The sequence below is a fragment of the Puntigrus tetrazona genome, chromosome 20 (genome assembly GCF_018831695.1).
Source record: "Puntigrus tetrazona isolate hp1 chromosome 20, ASM1883169v1, whole genome shotgun sequence".
NCBI classification, from domain to species: Eukaryota; Metazoa; Chordata; class Actinopteri; order Cypriniformes; family Cyprinidae; genus Puntigrus; species Puntigrus tetrazona.
In genome coordinates, this window is record NC_056718.1 from 15,278,080 (window position 1) to 15,298,309 (window position 20,230).

Genomic DNA, 20,230 nt, shown 5'->3' on the forward strand with positions numbered 1-20,230 from the left:
CCTCTCAGTCTAAGATCATTCACAGCATTTTAGGGATGGTCCGGTGCTTCAGGAGAGCACATAAACTTACGATGAATGCATATTGTGATGTTTGTGATTTAGATGAATCATGAAGTTAAAAACACATCTCCAATCATGTGCACGTGAACATATACATCATTTTTATTTGATTAAATGGTAATACAACAAAAGTTGTGCCAAGAGAATAATTCATGTTACGCTCACCCTTTGCTGCTCTATTAATATTATGATTCATTTGAATACCACACATAATTTAATGCTGACTTTACTGTGAAACTGATAAGATTTTTATTGTACAGATTTTATCAATAATATGATGTTTAGGTCTTGATATTGCTTGTAGCAGTTTCAGCCTCATCTTCCTCTGGGAAATGTGGCACTGATTTCTTGGCCACCACATTATCTAACCTCTGTCCCATCAGATATGGATTTGCACTCTGAAACACAGAAATTTATGAAAATACAATATGCAACAGTGCTCCATCTAATAATTCATCTGTTGAACCTCTACTCCCCAAGAAGCAAGCAAAAGGCTAAAAAAAATTACATTTAGCGCTTACCCTTTTTCTTCTTTTTGGCCCACCCTTCAGTTTTTCATACAAAAGTCCTTTATTCTGGAAGAATGAAAATAGACATGTAGTGCCATCTGCTACAGACCAGAGGTCCTGGGTTATCTTGTTTCATTTTTCAAACTGATCACAATTTAACATTTCACACTGTACATTACTAAACCCAATGTGAATGTTCCTATTTGCTGTGACAGTGTCAAACACAACAAGCAACTTGTTTACATAACGCCAGTAGCATTGTGCGTCCTCATATATCGCCGATAGTGCTATCAAGTTTTCTGGAATAGGCTTTGTCAACCTTAAAGGTAAGAATGAAGCAGCCTCTTCTCTACTCCAGTCATCATTTGACATTAACTTTTCCCGGGGTTAAAAGCAGTTCATAGTGATGATAACCTTGCGTTCAGTGCAGTGTAAAAAGCCCTTAAATGGATCAATCATTTCTGAAAAATCTGAAATGTCCTTCAGTGTGTCAAATGTAAACTCACCCACTTCGCGAGTGCAGGGTAGTCATGCTCCGGGTCAAAGAGGTGCTGATGTTTCTGGAATTCTCGACTGAACTCTGCTGTGTCTGGAGAGTTCTCTAAACATCCATCGGCAGCTATAAAAACAATGTTTTAAATGCATTTTTTAGGCTATTCACGAACGTTTGTCATTGCTTGAGGAGAATGCGGTAAACACCTTCAAACTAATCGAATACCGAACCAATTTTCTTTGCCGATTAATCAAAATTAATTGTGGCATTGCTGTTTATTTGTGCAATCGGTTACATTTGGAACATCGTACCGGTCTTTCCAAGAGGGCAAGGATTGGGAGGGTCAGGGTAGCCATGGTCCTCGCTGAAATCTTTGGGAACACTGTCTCCGGTTAACTCTGCAACAATGTTAGGGATGTTCCCATACGGGCCGAGATGCTGGAGTCCCTCGTGAGCACCACCTATTGGACAAAGTGTAGAAATACACATGAAGGCGAGCACGTAATAATTAGGCTATTATAAGGACCATCAACGATCACTTGCGGTTTAAAAACGTGCGATTATACTTACCTTGGATGCTGAGCGGGCCGACTATGTTGGTGGCCTGGTGCGCGGGATACTCGACCCTGGGCCGCGCGATTCCCAGCTGCTCCATCACACCGTGCAGCAGGCGCTGGATATCCGCCTCCGACACCTGATCCACCGTGCGTGGACTGCGGCCAGAAACGACGGCCATCCAGCTTATAATGACACTCAGAAGAACCGTGTGTGCCATTTTCGGAGCCGAACCCATCGTTACCGTTCACTCCACCGACTATAAACACAACACGTAACGTAACTGTAAAAACACTGCTGCCCTTTATGCCAAAACAGCGGTTTTAAAGAAACACGCAGCGTACGTTGTTTTTAAAGGTGTTACATTTGTCGAAAAGTTAATGTAAAAAAATATGATGTAAACGTAAATGTAAATATTATTGAGCTCGGAGAAAATGCGCATCCCTGTTTGTAACTACGTCACAAATGAGCAGGCTTGATGAAAAAACATAGGCCATAACGCAAATTAAGAAGCGCACTCTTATTACAGCAAAACTAAAACCCTGCTTGTTGTAGCTGTGGAGAATAAACAGATAGCCAAATTTGATAACCTACCATGTAATCTGGATTCTGGACTGAGAAAGGTTGTCGGGTTCAGCTCAGATGCCGTCCTCCTCCTCTTTGCCGCTTCATTTGCTCTGTTGCCAAGCAGCGAATCATCTCTCGTCTACAAATGATGGTTGGTTTACGTAACGTTAGTCGCTAGCATATCAGCTAAAACATGTTGCTGAGTTTTATTGGGAACGGTACAGAAGGGCAAAGTTTAAAGAAATAAGGAATACGCTGTGGGCTATTAGCGAAATGTGCAAGGAAATGTTATTACATAAAAATAAACTTAACCACAATGTGTCTTGTCGTCGTGTTTGTTTTGGACCTGCTTAATCGAATCATAATATTAATACTTTAGCGTTTACAGAGCTAATACAGCCTACAAGGCAAATACATCGGGTTATATTTTTCGCATGTAGCCTGTTTCACTTCTCTTTAATAACAACAATGACTTAAAAGCAATTCAGTAACTTCCCTGGAAGTACTTCTCGGGAACAGGCATTATTATAATATTTATGGAACATCGCCACCGCATTCACAATTAACTTTTTTACCTCATATTCTGCCTTTTAGTTTATGGTCCACACCATCTGCAGTAGCCTGCATGTTAATGTTTTAAGAAGTTTTAGAAACCATTTGAAACAAATAATAAATAAAACAATAGCTGCATTTCTTTCCAGTAAAAACCCAAAGACAAAACGCAATGTGAGCCAGAAGTACTGTTACACATCACAACTTTTATTACAACAGTACATGTATATACAGCACAAGGCACAGTACAAATGCATACAGAGGGTTAGTTGGATTGCATTGAAAAGGATTTGAGGTTTAGAAGCACTTCCTGTGGACGATGGAGGGACCTGCCTCATCATACTCCTGCTTGCTGATCCACATCTGCTGGAAGGTGGACAAGGAAGCCAGGATGGAACCGCCAATCCAGACGGAGTACTTACGTTCAGGGGGAGCAATGATCTACAGGACGGACACGAGAACATAAACGGTTAGGCTGTAAAATTACAGCTATAAAAGAAACAAGCTGATTTAGTCGGACAGATGTTTACCTTGATCTTCATTGTGCTGGGGGCCAGAGCAGTGATCTCCTTCTGCATACGGTCAGCAATACCAGGGTACATGGTGGTACCACCAGACAGGACATTGTTGGCGTACAGGTCCTTGCGGATGTCAATGTCGCACTTCATAATGCTGTTGTAGGCGGTCTCATGGATGCCAGCAGACTCCATACCTGTGAGGAGCAACATCGCAAGATATGTTTCAATGCACGCAAGGGGACAATTGTGATATAAAGACAACAGCACGGGGTAATGCAATGAGGTAATTCGAGGCCAGGCCAAATCATACCAATGAAAGAGGGCTGGAAGAGAGTCTCGGGGCAGCGGAAACGCTCATTTCCGATGGTAATGACCTGGCCATCAGGCAACTCGTAGGACTTCTCCAGAGAGGAGGAAGAGGCAGCAGTAGCCATTTCATTCTCAAAGTCCAGAGCGACGTAACACAGCTTCTCCTTGATATCACGAACAATCTCACGCTCAGCTATGAAAGAGAAAAGAGGGTTAGTATATTGCAAAAGACAATGAAAACATTTATTTAGCATGCATTAAAAAAAGTGCCCCCTCTTGAGGAAATTTGCTAATTTCTCAACAAAATTATGTGTAAGTCTAATTCTTTTAGGACCCACCGGTAGTCACAAAAGAGTAACCGCGCTCAGTCAGGATTTTCATCAGGTAGTCAGTCAGATCGCGACCGGCCAGATCCAGACGCATGATGGCGTGAGGAAGAGCGTAACCCTCGTAGATGGGGACGTTGTGGGTCACACCATCGCCAGAGTCCAACACGATACCTGTAACATGATGCATTTGCATTTTAGGTATTGCTTTCTAAGTATTATTGATGTGTATAGAAATGAAGACCTATAATGTTGCGTATTGCTTCAGGTGACTTAACAGACACTGACCAGTGGTACGGCCTGAGGCATACAGAGAGAGCACGGCCTGAATGGCAACATACATGGCAGGGACGTTGAAGGTCTCAAACATAATCTGAAAAGAGAGCAAAATATTAGTCTCAGTCAGAGTTATTATTGTTACCTAAAACTAAGTCCATAAAAAGATGAATTACTTAAAATATGCATTGACAGCTACTTGTCAAGGCAACGTTTCTCATTTTTCTAATTTTTATTTAAAGCTAAACTACAAGTAAATTAACTAAAGTTTAAAGTAATCTTAAAAGACATATTACGCATATACAAAAACACAATAAAATTACTACATTTTAACTTAAATAAAAAAAATCTGACAAAAAATCTAAAACTCAAATTCAAAATAGTAACAAAAACGACCAGTAATGTTAAACGCACACTGAAATGATTTGGGCTTTATAAAAACCCAAATCTAAATGGCCACAAGGGAGTGCTAGAGCATACGTGAAATAGTTCAGAGAAAAATTGTGTAATAAACAAAACTTATGTGTGCCTATATATAAATATATGGCTTCTGATAATGTGCTGCCACTATATAGGATATGCCTCTCTAGGGCGTTATCATATTTGTGCAAACCCCTGCATGATGTTACCTGTGTCATCTTCTCCCTGTTGGCTTTAGGGTTGAGGGGGGCCTCAGTGAGCAGAGTGGGGTGCTCCTCAGGGGCCACACGCAGCTCGTTGTAGAAGGTGTGATGCCAGATCTAAAAACATTTAAATACGTTAAACCATCAAACAATAAAATTTGTCCAGTTCAGCATTCTGTATATTAACTCCTTAATTGCTACCTTTTCCATGTCATCCCAGTTGGTGATGATGCCGTGCTCGATGGGGTATTTAAGAGTAAGGATACCCCTCTTACTCTGAGCCTCATCTCCCACATAGCTGTCTTTCTGACCCATACCCACCATCACACCCTAAAGGAAAAGAGTGATGGGTTATCACCAAGCATCTCTAGTTCAAGTGTGTATTATACAATGATTTTCCACAGCCAATATGCAATATGTTGACTAGATCAAGAAATGTACAACACATGCTTTGGAGACCCACCTGGTGACGGGGTCTGCCAACAATTGAGGGAAAGACAGCACGGGGAGCATCATCACCGGCGAATCCAGCCTTGACCAAACCAGAACCGTTGTCGCACACGAGTGCGGTAGTCTCATCGTCGTCACACATGATTGGTCTTTTTTAGGATGGTCCTAAGAGAAAGAAAACACGTTAAGGGAGTGTATAATTTAACATTCATTTCGTTCAATCGTTTTAATAAATGTATATCATAACTATATCGCCTCGACAATCCACTGAAACGTTTCTGAGCCCGCATAACGGAGCACGGCATCAGGTTAGATCAACAAAGGCCCAAAGCAGCACAGCAAATCCTCTTTAAACTATTTTAGGCATCAGCTCTTGTCATTCCGAGTGGAAGTCCCTGACCAAGTGTCCTATCTGCAGCTCTTTTACAGTTGTCTGATGACAAATGACAGCAGGACCTAAGGGTCGCCTCCTCAGCTGTCTAGAAGCTGTTAGAGATCCACTGGCAGCATGTCAATTCACTACATCTGTTGATGACTCCCTTTATTAGTGCTTCATAAGTCACTCTTATGAGATGTGGTTTCTTACCTAAAGTCAATCAAATACAACCAGTTACAGCTGCTCACTTCTGCTGTCCTTCATCACTAAGAGCATTATTTATTTGTATTATCAATGGGCAGCTATCTATCCTTAAACATTTCTCTAGCTGCAGCTACAGGTATGGTCGCAGAGAACGAGCGATTATATGCTTTAGTTATCCGCCATCTGCATCAACAATTCCAGAGATTAATTCCTTCCCAATTTAGGAGATGAAGTGTTGGGTTATTCCTTTTCAAATATCTCTCTCTATCGTCCCTGAAGTAGTCCACAGAGATAAAGGTAGCAGGAAACACTCACCGAGTTGTAGCACAAGACTGGGGTTTCCGCTGGGATGAAGGGCATGGGAGAAGGATGCCTCTTAAATATGCTAGTGCTGGGGGGGCTGGGGGTCATGGGCGGGATCTGGAGTTCACACAACGCCAAATAAGAGATGCTAGAAAATGGCCCATTGCCAGTATATCCTGCATGGACTCTGACTTGATTACCAAAATGGACAGATGTTGCTTGAGAGGTGACAGATCCTCTTTGAGAGCAAAATAAAGAGAGTTTGTTATGATTTAAGAGCCAAATGGAATGCCCAAAAAGTCTAGTACTATTCTTCGATTGTTCTCCATACCCTTTAACATATGATATAAAGTTTTATGTAATGTTCTGTTATTTGTGTGAAAAAATTATATATAAGATGCTTTAGGATGATGAATTGTTGATGGATGTGATTTAATCATAATCAACAGCATTGTTTTCTATGGATGTGACTAAAAATGTTAATATAAATTACATGATGCCATTCTTTTAAGGATAATGGTTCTTGGAGAATATTGTTAGCAGATACTGAAAATTTGGTTTGCATTTTTACATTTAGATAACCTTTGCATCATCTAACTAAGTTTTTCTTTTGAAACACTAATAATTTGATAACACTTCATGCTGTGAATAATGTGATGCAGTAAGTCGAATATGTCGATTGTTTTTGAATTATTAACTCAAATCTATAAAAAATAATTTCTGTTAAGCTGGAAATAACAGAAAAAGTTGAAGCTCAATAAAAAAAAGACTTTAACTAAAACTTACAAAAATACACATACACATACATGTGTGTATGTATACATATATTTCAGTAATAAAAAAAAAAAAATATATATATATATATATATATATATATATATATATATAGAGAGAGAGAGAGAGAGAGAGAGAGAGAGAGATACTAATAGCATATAAATATAATACTAAAATAATAGTGAATGAAGTTGGTAGCTTTAAAATGGTTGGTTTTTATTTTTTAGCATTTTATGTTTAACTCTGACAAAATAGTGTGTAATTTTAATACTGACCATTTCTTGTCCAATGATAATTGTATCTACCAGAATATTAATATTATTTAAGCAATAGACAATAATACATGAAAAAATAATGCTATTGTACACACACAAAAAGTACAAATGACCTTTGACCCAGCACAATATACTATATGTGTAAGGTCACTGTGACATGCAATGTCAAAAAGCGATTTGACTTCACAGGTATTTAGAAGACAGAGGATGTAACACTAGACGTGTGGGGTCACATTTAGGAGCCAGACCTGAGTAACACCACCTTTGTCAAATGGCCTGGGCCCTGGTATGCGATCAGACCCACAACATGCCAGACAGCTGAGAGGTGTGGGGGGTGTTAAGAAGGACCCCTGTCCTTTCTCTACAACTGCTGTTCTCTGATTGGCCCAGCTCTGTCCTTTTAGGGTCATGTTGAGTGACAGGTGCTCCTGGATACACATCAGCTCTGCTTCTCGGCGCTGCTTGCTTGGCTCCAACTCCTTATTTGTCACCTTCTCCCCCGTTATCTCTTGCACTCAACACTATGAGAAAACAACCTTGCTATGAAGAGTATGGTTTTTACTAAATGCTATTTTGATTCTGGACACGCGCTTTGGGTCAAAACATGCGTTTCATAAATTATTAGTTTTCTTTCAACATCTTCGAATGATTGGTAAAAGGTGGCGTTGCCTCCGGTTTTTTGCCGTGTGTTTGTTATCTTGTGTTGTTTCAGGCTTGGTGAACAGTAGATAGCGTTCTATTTGTGATCCTCAAAGCTGTAGCCTGACTGAAAAAGACTGTGATATCAGTGTGATAGTATTTTCTAACCTTTTGTTATCAGATTTCTGGAGTTTCTTATAGACCCTTCGGCTCACTCTGCCAAAGATGGATTATGTGTTAGCATTTTTGAGCACCATAAAGTTTAAGCCTCTTTGTTAATGTACTATTATTAGCCGTTTTTCATGCTAGCTTGATAGATATCTACAGAACAAAATCCATACGGATTCCCTTGAACCCTCATGTACCGTGACCGATGCTGCCATCTTATTATAGCTCTGATGATGCTGTCTATCAAAACGAGATCATTGCTAATGGTTTCTTTGCATTTGTACTGTGCGAATTAGCTTCTTTCTTGTGAAAAAGACAAAGAAAACGTGCATTTGTGGCGTTCAGGAATGATAAGCGAAGGAATTCAGGTGTCCCAGTTGCACTAATGATATACACTAACAGTTGTAATTCTACTGTGGCAATATTTACCGGGTTGTGATCTATTAGCGCTGCTGTGTGGGAGGCCCAGTGGTCAAACAAAGCTAGCAACCAACACAAGCACTTTGACAGGGTCCTGTCTCCTTAAAAGGGCATGGAGGAGACACAGGATTTGCCTGTTTCTGTTTCAGACAGCTGCGCTGACCAGTAGACCCTCAATTGGAGAGTGGCAACTGTTGGGCCCAAATGCTTTTTAACATTCATTATATTGGGAACAATGGTTTGTTGATCAACCTGTTTGTGACATGACCCTGCTGGGCCATACCACAGAGTGATGTGGATTATATGCTGGATTGATGGCAGCTAGTGTTCACAGGACTTCACAGAGAGAGAGAACAAGATTAAAAAAGAATTTCTTGCATTAAGTATTATTGTTGTAATCGAAACCTAAAACTAAACCTGAAATGAAACTAGAAAAGAAAAATTAGAAGCTGAAATAAAATCAGTTTAAACTTAATTACTATAACACATAATTTTACAAATGTGACAAAGATAGATGAAAATACAAAAAGCATGACAAAATAGTAATAAATTATCAATCAGTAAAATAGGATTAGGGTAGGGTTAAGGGATCTAGAATATGTGACATATGCGACATGAATCAGAAAATCAGTCATAGGGATCAATTTTTTTAAATTGAGATTTATATGTCATCTAAAATAAATAAGCTATCCATTGATGTATGGTTTGTTAGGATAAGACAGAGATACAACTATTTGAAAATCTGGAACGTGAGGGTGCAAATCACATTTAAAGTTGTCCAAATTAAGTTCTTAGCAATGCATATTAATCATTTTAAAAATGTATTTTTCATATATTAATGTTGGGAAATGTACTAAATAGCTTCATGGAGCATGACCTTTACTTAATATCCTAAAGATTTTTGGCATAAAAAACTAAAATGATTACCGTACAATGATTTCTGACCCATACAATGTATTTTTACTATTGCTACAAATATTCCTGCTTGATTCATGACTTTTTGATGCTTTTGTGTTTCAGGGTCACATATGGTCATGCAAAACGGCAGTAATATGTGCAGGAATATGGAAATTCTAATAAACAGCAAATATGCTAGTAATGTGCATGTCCTTAAAAGTGTTAGTAGTAATAAAAAAATTTAACCTTCAAAGTAAAAACTGCAAAACAAATCAAAGATGAATTTCATCAGAATTTTTTTTGGTGAGAAACTGTCAAGACGTAGCTTTCATAGAAAACAGATGCATCACTTTGATGCATTTATCTGTGTATAAAGTGTGGCTTACAGTAACTGTTGCAACACTGGGTTGTTTCAGTAATATCATGTCTGATAATAAGATCTACTGTGTGTCGATGTGTCAGCTATAGCAGCTGTTGTCAGCAAAGAACTCTTCAGAATGGACCGCTGACAGGCATGCTAATGAGAAAACCCCATATAAATGATCCTCACAGTAATGTACATGTCCCGGAGTCAATCGCTGTTCAGATTCAGACGCTCATATTAGCCCTGACAGGAATACTCAGATGTTCATGTCTATTCATCATTTTTACAGTGCTTGCAGCAGCACACATCAACTGACAAGTCAGTGACAGTTGTACAACACCCCTAAAAAGAAATATGCAATAAGGGAACATATGCTTGTTTTGTAGAACGCACAAAAGTAAATAGCCTGTGCAAATACAACCCTGAATATTTTATAGCAATTTAGCTATATTAAAGCAGGTCAGAGAATTTTAATTCTTGTCGATGCGGTTCAAGAAGCTTTTTAAAGTTCATGCTGTCCCATGCAGAAAATGGTTTTCAATGTCCTAAGAGCATTTAGAGAACAACCGGTCATCAGCTCATGCCAGGAGTGCTCTAGATAATGACTACTATAAATATATAAAGTGCTTTAGAAGTTTCCATGTCAGCAATGTTGCACATTACAGGTGTGTATGGAAGCATTTCATCCACTTGGGTGTACTGAAACTGTACATCTTAAAAAGTTAATTTTTTAGGTTAGAAACATTAAAAAGTGAACTTTAAATCAAGACCATTGGTCAGTAACTACTGGCTCATTGCATCAAACCTACCTTCAACATTAGTTATGAACTAACAAGATTCTTCATACTACCTCAAGATGAAAATAGGAGGAAGACCTTTAGAAAAGAACACCGATGACTTCAGTAAACCTGTTAGTTTGGGCAGATGCTATAGAGCATCACAGCAGCTGAAAGATATTAATATATGTAGGCAACAAAAAGGCAAAATATGCCAAATGTTACTTTTCTTGGAAATGATCTACACTCCGGGGTCATTACTTTCCTGTTCCATGAACGTTGAAAATAAAAAAAAAGTACTTTTTATTCATATACACCATACCCCTTTACTAAATAACAAATGGAACTTCAGAAACAAATTGCAGTGAAGAGACGCATTTTACAATAAAATGAGCAGATAAGTTGTAGACAACCATTTCACCATGTCCAAAAGGCAAAGCAAAAAGTATGTTGGTTCTTTTTATTATTATTTAAAACAACAAAAATAAAAAGACATTTATTAGATAATTAAAAATCGGAGGAAAAAAAAAACCTGTAGATTTTAGAAATAAGTGTCAGAGTTCATAATGTGTCCATTGAAGCACTCGGATCGAGTCTCTAAAAATCAGCATCCAGTCTGAAAGTGTTATCTGTGGGTCCGGACATAACTCCCATCCGCTGGTACTCTCCTACTCGCTTCTCAAAGAAGTTGGTTTTGCCCTCCAAAGAAATGTTCTCCATGAAGTCGAAAGGATTTTCCACTTTATAGATCTAAAAAGTAAATTTAAGAGCCAAGTTAAAATACCATCCGTTAGAAATCAAACCATAGAACAAGGCTAATGGACCTGTGGTCAGTCACAGAGACTATACTGCCACCATGAGCACAGATGCAAAGTTACCAGAAGGAAAAGAAACATCCAAGCCTACCTTGTCAAAACCCAGCTCCAGCAGAAGTCTGTCAGCCACAAACTCAATGTATTGCTTCATCAGGTCACAATTCATGCCAATTAGCTTTACTGGCAGAGCATCAGTCAGGAATTCCTAGTAAGGAAAAGACATTTAGTTACAGATATAGCGTCTACAAAGAATTTACTTACAAACGATAAAAAAGGTGGAAACCCTGACATTGATGTGGCATTATTCGAAACGTACAAACCTGTTCGATTTCAACTGCATTCATGATGATTTTCTTCACGGTTGCTTCTGAAGGTTTGTTGACCAAGTGCTTGAACATGAGGCAGGCAAAGTCACAATGAAGACCCTGTAAGGATGAGAACAAGTGTGAAGACCACATCGTCAACGTTCAAACCACACTTCCGAAAGCACATCAAAATTTATAAAAAACAAGTTTTCACTTCAATTCCATTTAAAGTCTTGAGGTTGTCTCAAAATGGTTACCTCATCTCTGCTAATAAGTTCATTGGAGAAGGTGAGTCCAGGCATCAGTCCTCTCTTCTTCAACCAGAAAATGGAAGCAAAAGACCCAGAAAAGAAGATTCCTTCCACAGCAGCAAAAGCCACCACTCTCTCCCCTGAAAACAAAGACCTTTTAGCTTAAACCTTACACATATACATACACACATATACATTATGTTAATCCAACATACCATATTGTGCATTTTTGTCACCAATCCAGTTAAGAGCCCAGTCAGCCTTCTTCTTTACGCAAGGCATCGTCTCAATGGCGTTGAAAAGATATTCTCTACAAGAAAACCCACACAACGTCATTAATAAGCCGATGTCTAAATATACCGTACATTACAATAAGACAGGGATGTTTATGGAGCTCAGTTAAGGCGATCGTTTCGTGTTGACACCCTACAACCAGCTGACCACATGTCCACTGATCATGAGCAGTCAACACTCAGCTCCCATCATCAGCTGAGGTCCGTACCCCTGCGCCACTCATCATTGCCCCAAAACACTCCAACATCACTTCCAAAAGCTCACCTCTCTTGGGGATCTTTGATGTAAGTGTCAATCAGCAGACTGTACATTTCGGAGTGGATGTTTTCCATGGCTATCTGAAAACCGTAGAAGCAACGGGCTTCGGTCACCTGGACCTCCTGAGTAAATCGTTCCACCTACAGCATCACAAAACAAGCAATTAGAACAGAGCGGCTTTTTACACACGTTTGCACAAGATTGTTTCTGAACTCACCAAGTTCTCATTGACAATGCCATCGCTCGCAGCAAAAAAAGCCAAAACGTGAGAGATGAAGTATCTCTCGTCGTCTTTCAGGGAGTCCCAGTGCTGAAGATCTTTGGAAAGATCAACCTTGGAGAAAATAAACAAACCTTCAAAATGCTGCAATTAAAGTATTTATGAGAGAAAAAAAAAAAATCATGTTAAATATTTGGAAGTTTACCTCCTCTGCTGTCCAGAAAGAGGCCTCTGCCTTCTTATACATCTGCCAGATATCATGGTACTGAATTGGGAAAATGACAAAGCGGTGGGGGTTCTCCTTCAGAAGGGGCTCCTCCTCCACAGATCCTTTCCTAGCTTTTGTCTGCTCCTTAATTAAAAAAAAAAAAAGGTAAAACTTAAATTTCAAAATCACAAGTATATTTACAATAAAAAAAGCCATGATTTAAGACTTTAAAAATCTAAATGAAAAAGCCAACTATGCACGTTACCATTTTGACCTACATTACTAAAAAAAAAAAAACACAAAAACCCGCTTTGTCAGGGTTTGTTAACCATTTTCATATCACTGAAAAATAACAAACGAGGAAAATCTCCAACTGAATTTTCTTCGTGGTTTTTATAAAAGGGTTTACGTTTAATCCAAGTGCTACGACTACTTCCGGTCTAGTTTGCCGGTAAAACAAGAGTACTCTTCCATTGGATTCCTTTTTTTAAACGTTAAATAAATGAACTGGCTGAAAACACAAGAATACCCTTTTGTGTGACCGTCGGTCATGGAGTGAAGTAGATTTGTTTTATGAGCTGTCGTTCTTGTTAAAAAGGACATGATATGGACCGGACCAGCCCAACTTGGCGCGCTCTGAATCCGCCAAATTTAATAAACTACTTTTAAAAAAAGACATCTCTCGAGAAACCACTACTCGTTTAAAATAAATATTTCATATGCATTGATGTAAAACCACAAGAACAGTTCAGGGATGCAGTTAAAAGTGAGCGTACCTCTGAATCATCAAAGATTTTGCGCGCCGTTTTGGACGCCAGGATTCTGGTGGAGTTCAGACTGGGCGGCTGAAAACAACAAAATCACCGATTTATGATCTATTTAGCATAAATGAACGGTTTAACATTTGTCGTAGAACAAAAGGTAATATTTTCCACAAAGGGGTTTCTGTAATATTGATCTATACACCAAAAACGTAAAGCATATCAGTACAAGTCTTTGAGAAGTAACGTACTATACACCTAACGCAAGTGAAAATAGAAATAAACTCACCGTGTTTTCTTTGTCTACCAAGGACATGCTATTGATTTTGGCAGAAATGGTGTTTTCATTCTTAGTTTTCAGTGGAGAGCGAGTGGACATCATTGTTAAAGCTTGAAGTGTTAAGTAAAACAGAAAATAGGAATAAAAGTTTAAAAAAACAGGAACAACTTCTAAAACAAAGTCAGCTACAAATAAATAAAACAGAAAAGCAAAAGCTCGAAGATCTAACAGTCCAACTGGAGGGAAGAAAACGAAAAGCGAACGTCGGAGATTCTTTTTATATTCGATTCTTGGCGCTCATTCTCAGCCAATAAGAAAAAGGCAGACTTCACCGCTTTGTTTGGTCCTTTTAACTCTTTCGTCAGAGGAACCAATCAGAATTCTCCAAGATGTCACGTGAGAGTTACGCCTCGCGGGAAATTCAAAGCGTTGGGGGATGCGAAGTGTTACACAAAACCGAACAAATGACACAAACTGGTTTAAAAAGGCGCGAATATGAAGGAAAAGCTATGTGTAATATCACGTTGTTATTATTGTTATTTTTACAAATATTTCACTTAGGTTTTGTAAATGAAATGCCTTATAAGAATTTGTACGAAAAGGGTTCAAGGGACGTTGCCACATAAGACTTTACATTTACAAACTTTACATTTACAAGCAATAGCATTTCTGTTTTCTATATACAGTAATGAGCCCGAATTATTTGTAACTTCTTCTGAACAGAATAAGGTTAATGAAAATGCTAGGTAGTGCCAATGAAACCGCTATAGTAGAGACCGACTGCAGTCGCGTACAGACAAGTTACCACATTAAACAGCACACAATGAGATGCTAAGTAAAACAACATCTCCCGTGCTGTCTGGAGGGAAATATGTATTTAAAGTACCTCTTTGTGTAATGTCACTGTCACAAATCCAAACTTATCTTCAACAAAACCATCCCGAAAGGAAGCAATGGTTTGGCGCCAGAATTGAGTAAACAATCAAAACACATAACATCAGCCCTTACAATTACCCACAATACCTCCAAGAACAGAAATATGTTTTTAAAAATGGACGCAATACTAGACGTGATCTTTGATATTACTACCTTCAGAAAATCATCCTATTGACGAGGTGAAAATGTTTTGTTCCCTTTCTTCTTGTTTCTGTAGTCCACAAGCTAAAATGTTCGCGTTGAGCATCATTAATAGATATAGCATGCTCCACGCGTGTCTAAAAACACGTCTAAATCTTTTTATTTTGCATATAGTATATGTATTTTATTGGCGATTAAACTGCACACAACAATCTATCAGCTGTTAAGCCACTTGCTCACAACAACCAAACCAAAACACGAATTCGCACAAGCTTTAAGATTAACTTCAAAATCTACATTAAAAGCAACAACCCGAACGGTTTAAAGCGTGTTTTGCAAAAATCCAAAAATATCGAAATCCATTTTTTTTTTCATAACAAATACATTTTCGGGACGCGGGAGTCGACAAAGAACAATAAAACGCCCAAGAGATCACTGCCTGGGATAAACTACGGCGTGTTTGTGAGGTGCTGCTCCCTCGTGGCGGGAGGACAATAACCGCACGACACTTTTGTTTCAACTCGACAAATAAATTGTGGATTTCAGGGAAAACACGGCACACATGCCTGTTTTTTAAAATGTCTACTCAAAGATGACATTATTTATTTATTTACCAATGCAATAGTTTGTTTTGTTTTTGACTAAATAATAAATACAAATAGAATAAAATATTCCAACCCAAAATAAAGATGTATAAATATTCTTAGCTAATATGAGATCACCAGGTGCGAGTCCTGTTGTGGAAATAAAACGAACAGTTATGGCATACAGTAAACCGCGTCTAATACTGAAGAGACCAGCAGGGAGAGCGCTTTACCTCTACTTGAATTTGCCGTTTGCGAAACATTTAAAAAGAATGGTGTGCATTTGTAAAAAGTTGCTAAAATGCTTTTAATGATCACATGTGACAAATGGTAAAATGCGAATATGGCATAAAACTGGTTCACTACAAGATTAAAAGACCGTTACAGGCCGTCGTCGAGTCTTCCCATTTCGCTTCTCGCTTTAGTTTAGATGATTATTATTAAAACATAAAAAAAATAATAATTTAAAACAACTTCCAGCGCAGTGACCGTGTTTTTTTTCTTTGTGTTTTCTCTTTTCGTTTGGAAATATCGGTCAGTAAGGCAAATGGGCGGAGTCCAAGGAATGTCAGTCAAGCTGCTGTTGCCATATTTACAACTCGCCGTCTTCTGTGATTGGTCGCGCCCCCTAACCGCTCCACAAAGAAGCAATATGATTGGACGAGGTTTGTTACTGGGTGCTGTGGGGTGACAGGGTTGAGAATCGATGTTGAGCTGGTGTTGTGTAACTGTGTCGTCATGCAAGTTCATGGCTTCTACATTTTACGCGTTGTGTAATGCTTGTCAACCTGTGTGTATATTTGTATGTTTTCCGTTCTCATTTTCTAAACTTATTTTATTTTTTTTTTTTGATTTAGGTAGTGTAATGGCTTAAAATGTTTACACATATTTTTGAGGTCGATAAACTCAGCTTAATAAAAATGTAAATGGTAACAAATAAAACAAATGTCATATTCTTACTACAAATGTTTATTATTAAATAATATGGAATATTGCAGGTAGTATCGCATACAGGAATACTTTCCAATTAACAGAAGTAACATCAATAACATTTATTCATATATCAACAATAAATGCAAATTTGAATACACATTACATTCATATAGATAGTGATATTTATATACAACTATACAATAGTAAAGAGTAAGTAACAGATGAACTGATGCAAAGACTTTGGCAAAGGGAGTAAATACATATTGGGAGACATAACTTATATAAAAGTAAACAAAAATTCCTTATAAACAACCATGATTAAAATAAAAATCCAGTGCAATGTCACATTGTTTTATGTACATGGATGTGTAGCAGCCTTGGTTTTCTTGTATTTCCCCTGTTAAATGGTCAGTGGGATATTGTCCTGAGGTGACTGAGGTGAGTGGTCTGAGTCTTAACCTAGTTTGAGGCAGGAAGAAGCACACTAAGGGGCATGGAAGATGGTGCTTGGGAAGGGGCCATTTTGTTCACATCGCGAACTTCGTTAGGCCACACTGTGGACCTCTTGGTTGTCATGTGACGTCGGGCGTGCTTGGTCAGGTGGTCGCTTCTCATGAACCGACGCTCGCAGACAGGACATACAAACTTCTTTTCACCCGTATGTGTCCGACGATGCCTGGACAGTTCATCTGAACGAGCAAATTTTTTGTCACACCCTTCCCAATGGCAACTGAAAGGCTTCTCACCTGAGATAAAGAGAAAGATGATCAACAACCCTATTTTATGGGTGCAGCAATCTATTAGAACAAAAACACGCCAGATAGATACAAACCTGTATGGGTTCTCAAATGAGCCTTCAAGTGGGAACTTTTGAAGTAAGTCTTCTTGCATCCTTGGAAGTTGCAGACGTAGTTCCGCCTGCGCGAGAAATCAGATTGTGTCACTCCACCACTCTGACCTGAGGGCACATAGACTGGAGCGGGTGCCAAGGGCAGGAGCTTCGTGTTCCCAAGCGTAACAACGCTTTGCTGGCAGGTGGAGGATTGGGATACCTGAGACTGCGGGACGACAAACATCACAGTGCCCTGAGCCACAGGTGAGCCCACCAGAAGAGGTTGAGAATGTGGAAGAATGGGCTTCGACCCCGAGGCCTGCATCTGAACTGGAGTCTGAACAAATGCGGAGATGATTCCAGTCTGCCCGTTAACAGGAAACACCTGACAGAGCACTGGCGGGCTGGATATGGGTGACTGAGGAACGGCAGACTGTGAAGTTGGGATAGCAATGCCCGTGGAGTGAGGAGAAGGGGAAGTTCTCTCTGTTTCTGCAGTCTCACATGGGCTACTGCAGCTTCGCATTTCTGCTGTGAGGTTGGCAATTGGCTCTGTGTGCTGTAGAGAGATTTCTGAGGAACATGGCTTCTCCTGCCCTGTGGTTGGAGATGGAATGTTGTGGTTCACGGATCTGTCGGCGGTGTGCCGTATAACGCTGGTGGCTCTGCGAAGCGAGGGTTGTTCTGTCGGGGGAGCTGGGTTGAGCAGGACTGTGGTGCTGGGATGCAAGTTGACGTGACATGCAGCCCTGTTGGTTAAGGCTGAGCATAGTCTGGGATGTGGTTTGAGACCTGAGCAGGCTACTGAGGTACTGAGAACCGCTGTGCCTGAAGTTTCCGCAAAGCTTGGGCTGTGGGGAGGGGTCATGCACTGTTGGGAGAGATGAGATTTGCATTGAGCATTGGGAATCGCCTTGAATTGACTACACAACTTCTACCCAGATTTTTGGCCCAATTTTAAGCCAGTTGACGCTAGTTGCCAAAAGTCAAATCAGAGTTTGGCCAGTCGGAGTTGACAAAAAAAATCAAAAGGGCACCGATTCAGATTTTTTTAGCTTTATAATGAGAGTCCATGCAGTTGGAGGATTTAAATATAATATTCGTGCCAATGTTAGAACATATATTGTTTTCATTTTAACACATCTCACAGTTTCTGTGTGTGTTTGTTGTATTTATAATGCTCATTTACAACTATAACACAGTCCATTTCCGTTTCTTTTTTTTTTTTTTTTTTAAAGAATTACTTACCAGTGATGAGAGGGAGACCAGGTCTTTAGGGGACTCGTTGAGTTCAGTCTGCAAAGGCAGAGAATCGCAAGAGTCTGAGGTGGGCGTCAGTGGGCGAGGCTTGTGCGTCCTCTGGACCCAGGAGCTCATGCAAACCAAAGCCTCTGCAGCCTCCAGGTCATTGTATTCCAGAGTGGAGGAGCAAGACTTCTCACTGTCATGCCTGTTTCTCTCCATCATCGCCTCACAGATGTCCACAAGACTGGACTGCAGTTTGGAAAAAAGCACATTTGTCATTTTTAATGCCACAGTAGGTTGTTGGCTGAGTGAACACTGAATAGAAGTTTACACTATTACTGTAATGAAATGTACCCAATGTAATCGCATGATATCTAGTGGGCAATGTTTGTCTCGTATTCTGCTGCAAATAGCTTCTGCCATTCATAAGCAAAGAAAGGGGCCCCAGTACTGGCCGACTACACCCACTTAGAGCCTCGCATAGCGTTAACCGTGAGCTGCTGGGAACCTCCCATCGCCAAATATAGATTTAAGAGTGACGTGCACCCAACCAAAGCGCCATGTGAGTGTGCCATGCAAAAAGTATCATGCAAGGGTGATAAACCATATCAAGGCATATTGCATTAATGTTACTTTTTTTTGTCGTAACGGAGCCTTTATGATATACCAAGAGTGATAGAAACAATGCACATCGTTGTTGTCGAAATAACACAAACAAATAATGCATTCTAAAATAACTGACAATTTGATGCAAAAATGAAATGTCCAAACTCAAGCATGTTCAAGGTTCAAATAAGGTCGCTAGCAGATAAAATATACATACAACGTTACATGACAACAGTTTGAACGTAAAGTAGCACCGCAGCTTAATGCAGGAGGGAAATGCACAACGATTGCGGCAAACGGTTCGTCTTAATTCAATTAAAGCAGTGCAACACAAAGAATGCTGCTCGTTGTTGCAAGTGTTAAGAACCTCAAATGCGTTTTTATGCATGTAAGCGGAAATTATAAACATTGATTCGTTCAAAGTCAACTGTTCTGCGTCAGTGAGCATGAAATAATTTTACACGGGTCGCAACTTACAGCGAAGACGAATGTCATTAGTGGGTCAATGCGCAAAAACTAAAAAGTAGTAATAAATGCACTTTGGCGATACAATCAACTCACCCGGCCGGAGTCAGAAGCGAAATTCAGCATATGTGAAGGTCTGTGAGAAGCAACGGGAAGAGAGCTGTAATACGAAGCCTCTCCACATAAGTCTAACCACTTTTTACAGCAAGGTTCAACCTCAGCTGAGTGAATCAGAAGCGCAAAAAAACAACAGAAAGAAAAAAAAAACAGAAACAAAATTCAGAGCACTCTGGCGGGTGGTAACATGTTACCAATCAAAAACAAAGGTGTAGCAGAAACAGACCAATGGGAAAGCAGGCAGCGCGTGATCAGTACGTGATCGCTCGCTGATTGGCTGAAACGGGGTGCGTGGCTGTTGGGGGGCGTTACGGAGGAGTCAGCGGTGTCAGAGTAAACCCGGTGAACCCGGTGCTGGAGAACTGGGGGAAAGGTCGGCGCGGAGAACCAGCGGAATCGTGAGATACTCGCACGCGTCTGGCTATAGCCGTGCCAGTGGAGTGTAGCATGCGCAGACGAGAATCCACACTGAAGTACGAGAGCCAACGCCTGTGTTCACAACACATTTTAAACAAAGAAGCGAAACTGTATTGTGCGTATTTTAC

At 39.7% G+C, this 20,230-nt stretch overlaps 4 protein-coding genes and 1 non-coding gene across 5 annotated transcripts; all 5 read right to left on the bottom strand.

Annotated features, from left to right (window-relative positions):
• Positions 1–138: 138 nt before the first annotated feature.
• Positions 139–2,349, bottom strand: LOC122325338 (neuroendocrine protein 7B2). The gene is made up of 6 exons (XM_043220353.1): positions 2,212–2,349; positions 1,633–1,876; positions 1,374–1,523; positions 1,076–1,188; positions 582–635; positions 139–458 (listed from the first exon to the last, which is right to left on the bottom strand). The coding sequence occupies exons 2-6, from the start codon at positions 1,853–1,855 to the stop codon at positions 342–344; spliced, it is 657 nt and encodes a 218-aa protein (XP_043076288.1). The 5' UTR covers positions 1,856–1,876; positions 2,212–2,349; the 3' UTR covers positions 139–341.
• A 573-nt stretch (positions 2,350–2,922) lies between these two features.
• actc1a (actin alpha cardiac muscle 1a) lies at positions 2,923–6,214 on the bottom strand. Its single transcript, XM_043220336.1, has 9 exons — positions 6,134–6,214; positions 5,252–5,403; positions 4,990–5,118; positions 4,795–4,905; positions 4,178–4,262; positions 3,902–4,063; positions 3,565–3,756; positions 3,267–3,448; positions 2,923–3,177 (listed from the first exon to the last, which is right to left on the bottom strand). The coding sequence occupies exons 2-9, from the start codon at positions 5,378–5,380 to the stop codon at positions 3,034–3,036; spliced, it is 1,134 nt and encodes a 377-aa protein (XP_043076271.1). The 5' UTR covers positions 5,381–5,403; positions 6,134–6,214; the 3' UTR covers positions 2,923–3,033.
• Positions 6,215–10,691: 4,477 nt separating this feature from the next.
• On the bottom strand, positions 10,692–14,176 carry LOC122324271 (ribonucleoside-diphosphate reductase subunit M2). The gene is made up of 10 exons (XM_043218576.1): positions 13,836–14,176; positions 13,562–13,630; positions 12,783–12,929; positions 12,575–12,691; positions 12,364–12,497; positions 12,021–12,115; positions 11,812–11,945; positions 11,570–11,674; positions 11,341–11,454; positions 10,692–11,184 (listed from the first exon to the last, which is right to left on the bottom strand). The coding sequence occupies exons 1-10, from the start codon at positions 13,926–13,928 to the stop codon at positions 11,032–11,034; spliced, it is 1,161 nt and encodes a 386-aa protein (XP_043074511.1). The 5' UTR covers positions 13,929–14,176; the 3' UTR covers positions 10,692–11,031.
• On the bottom strand, positions 12,196–12,331 carry LOC122325630. The gene has a single exon (XR_006247368.1). It is a non-coding gene; the product is annotated as a small nucleolar RNA SNORD94 (small nucleolar RNA).
• Positions 14,177–16,438: 2,262 nt separating the features above from the next.
• Positions 16,439–19,829, bottom strand: klf11a (Kruppel-like factor 11a). The gene is made up of 4 exons (XM_043218591.1): positions 19,665–19,829; positions 18,501–18,746; positions 17,253–18,123; positions 16,439–17,166 (listed from the first exon to the last, which is right to left on the bottom strand). Exons 1-4 carry the CDS (start codon positions 19,692–19,694, stop codon positions 16,880–16,882), a joined length of 1,434 nt encoding a protein of 477 aa, XP_043074526.1. The 5' UTR covers positions 19,695–19,829; the 3' UTR covers positions 16,439–16,879.
• Between the last annotated feature and the right edge of the window lie 401 nt (positions 19,830–20,230).

Excerpts from the sequence above, each read along its gene's own strand:
- LOC122325338 (XM_043220353.1), bottom strand. The coding sequence starts at position 1,855 with ATGGGTTCGGCTCCGAAAATGGCACACACGGTTCTTCTGAGTGTCATT. Across the intron at positions 1,189-1,373 it reads TTGCCCTCTTGGAAAGACCG|CTGCCGATGGATGTTTAGAG; the intron begins GTACGATGTTCC and ends TTGTTTTTATAG. Across the intron at positions 459-581 it reads GGCCAAAAAGAAGAAAAAGG|AGTGCAAATCCATATCTGAT; the intron begins GTAAGCGCTAAA and ends TCTGTGTTTCAG.
- actc1a (XM_043220336.1), bottom strand. The coding sequence starts at position 5,380 with ATGTGTGACGACGATGAGACTACCGCACTCGTGTGCGACAACGGTTCT. Across the intron at positions 4,906-4,989 it reads ACTGGGATGACATGGAAAAG|ATCTGGCATCACACCTTCTA; the intron begins GTAGCAATTAAG and ends AAATGTTTTTAG. Across the intron at positions 4,263-4,794 it reads ACAGGGAGAAGATGACACAG|ATTATGTTTGAGACCTTCAA; the intron begins GTAACATCATGC and ends CTCTCTTTTCAG.
- LOC122324271 (XM_043218576.1), bottom strand. The coding sequence starts at position 13,928 with ATGATGTCCACTCGCTCTCCACTGAAAACTAAGAATGAAAACACCATT. Across the intron at positions 12,692-12,782 it reads CTTTCTGGACAGCAGAGGAG|GTTGATCTTTCCAAAGATCT; the intron begins GTAAACTTCCAA and ends ATTTTCTCCAAG. Across the intron at positions 11,185-11,340 it reads TGGAGCTGGGTTTTGACAAG|ATCTATAAAGTGGAAAATCC; the intron begins GTAGGCTTGGAT and ends TTTACTTTTTAG.
- klf11a (XM_043218591.1), bottom strand. The coding sequence starts at position 19,694 with ATGCTGAATTTCGCTTCTGACTCCGGCCGG. Across the intron at positions 18,124-18,500 it reads TGGTCTCCCTCTCATCACTG|TGCATGACCCCTCCCCACAG; the intron begins GTAAGTAATTCT and ends CTCTCCCAACAG. Across the intron at positions 17,167-17,252 it reads TCATTTGAGAACCCATACAG|GTGAGAAGCCTTTCAGTTGC; the intron begins GTTTGTATCTAT and ends TCTTTATCTCAG.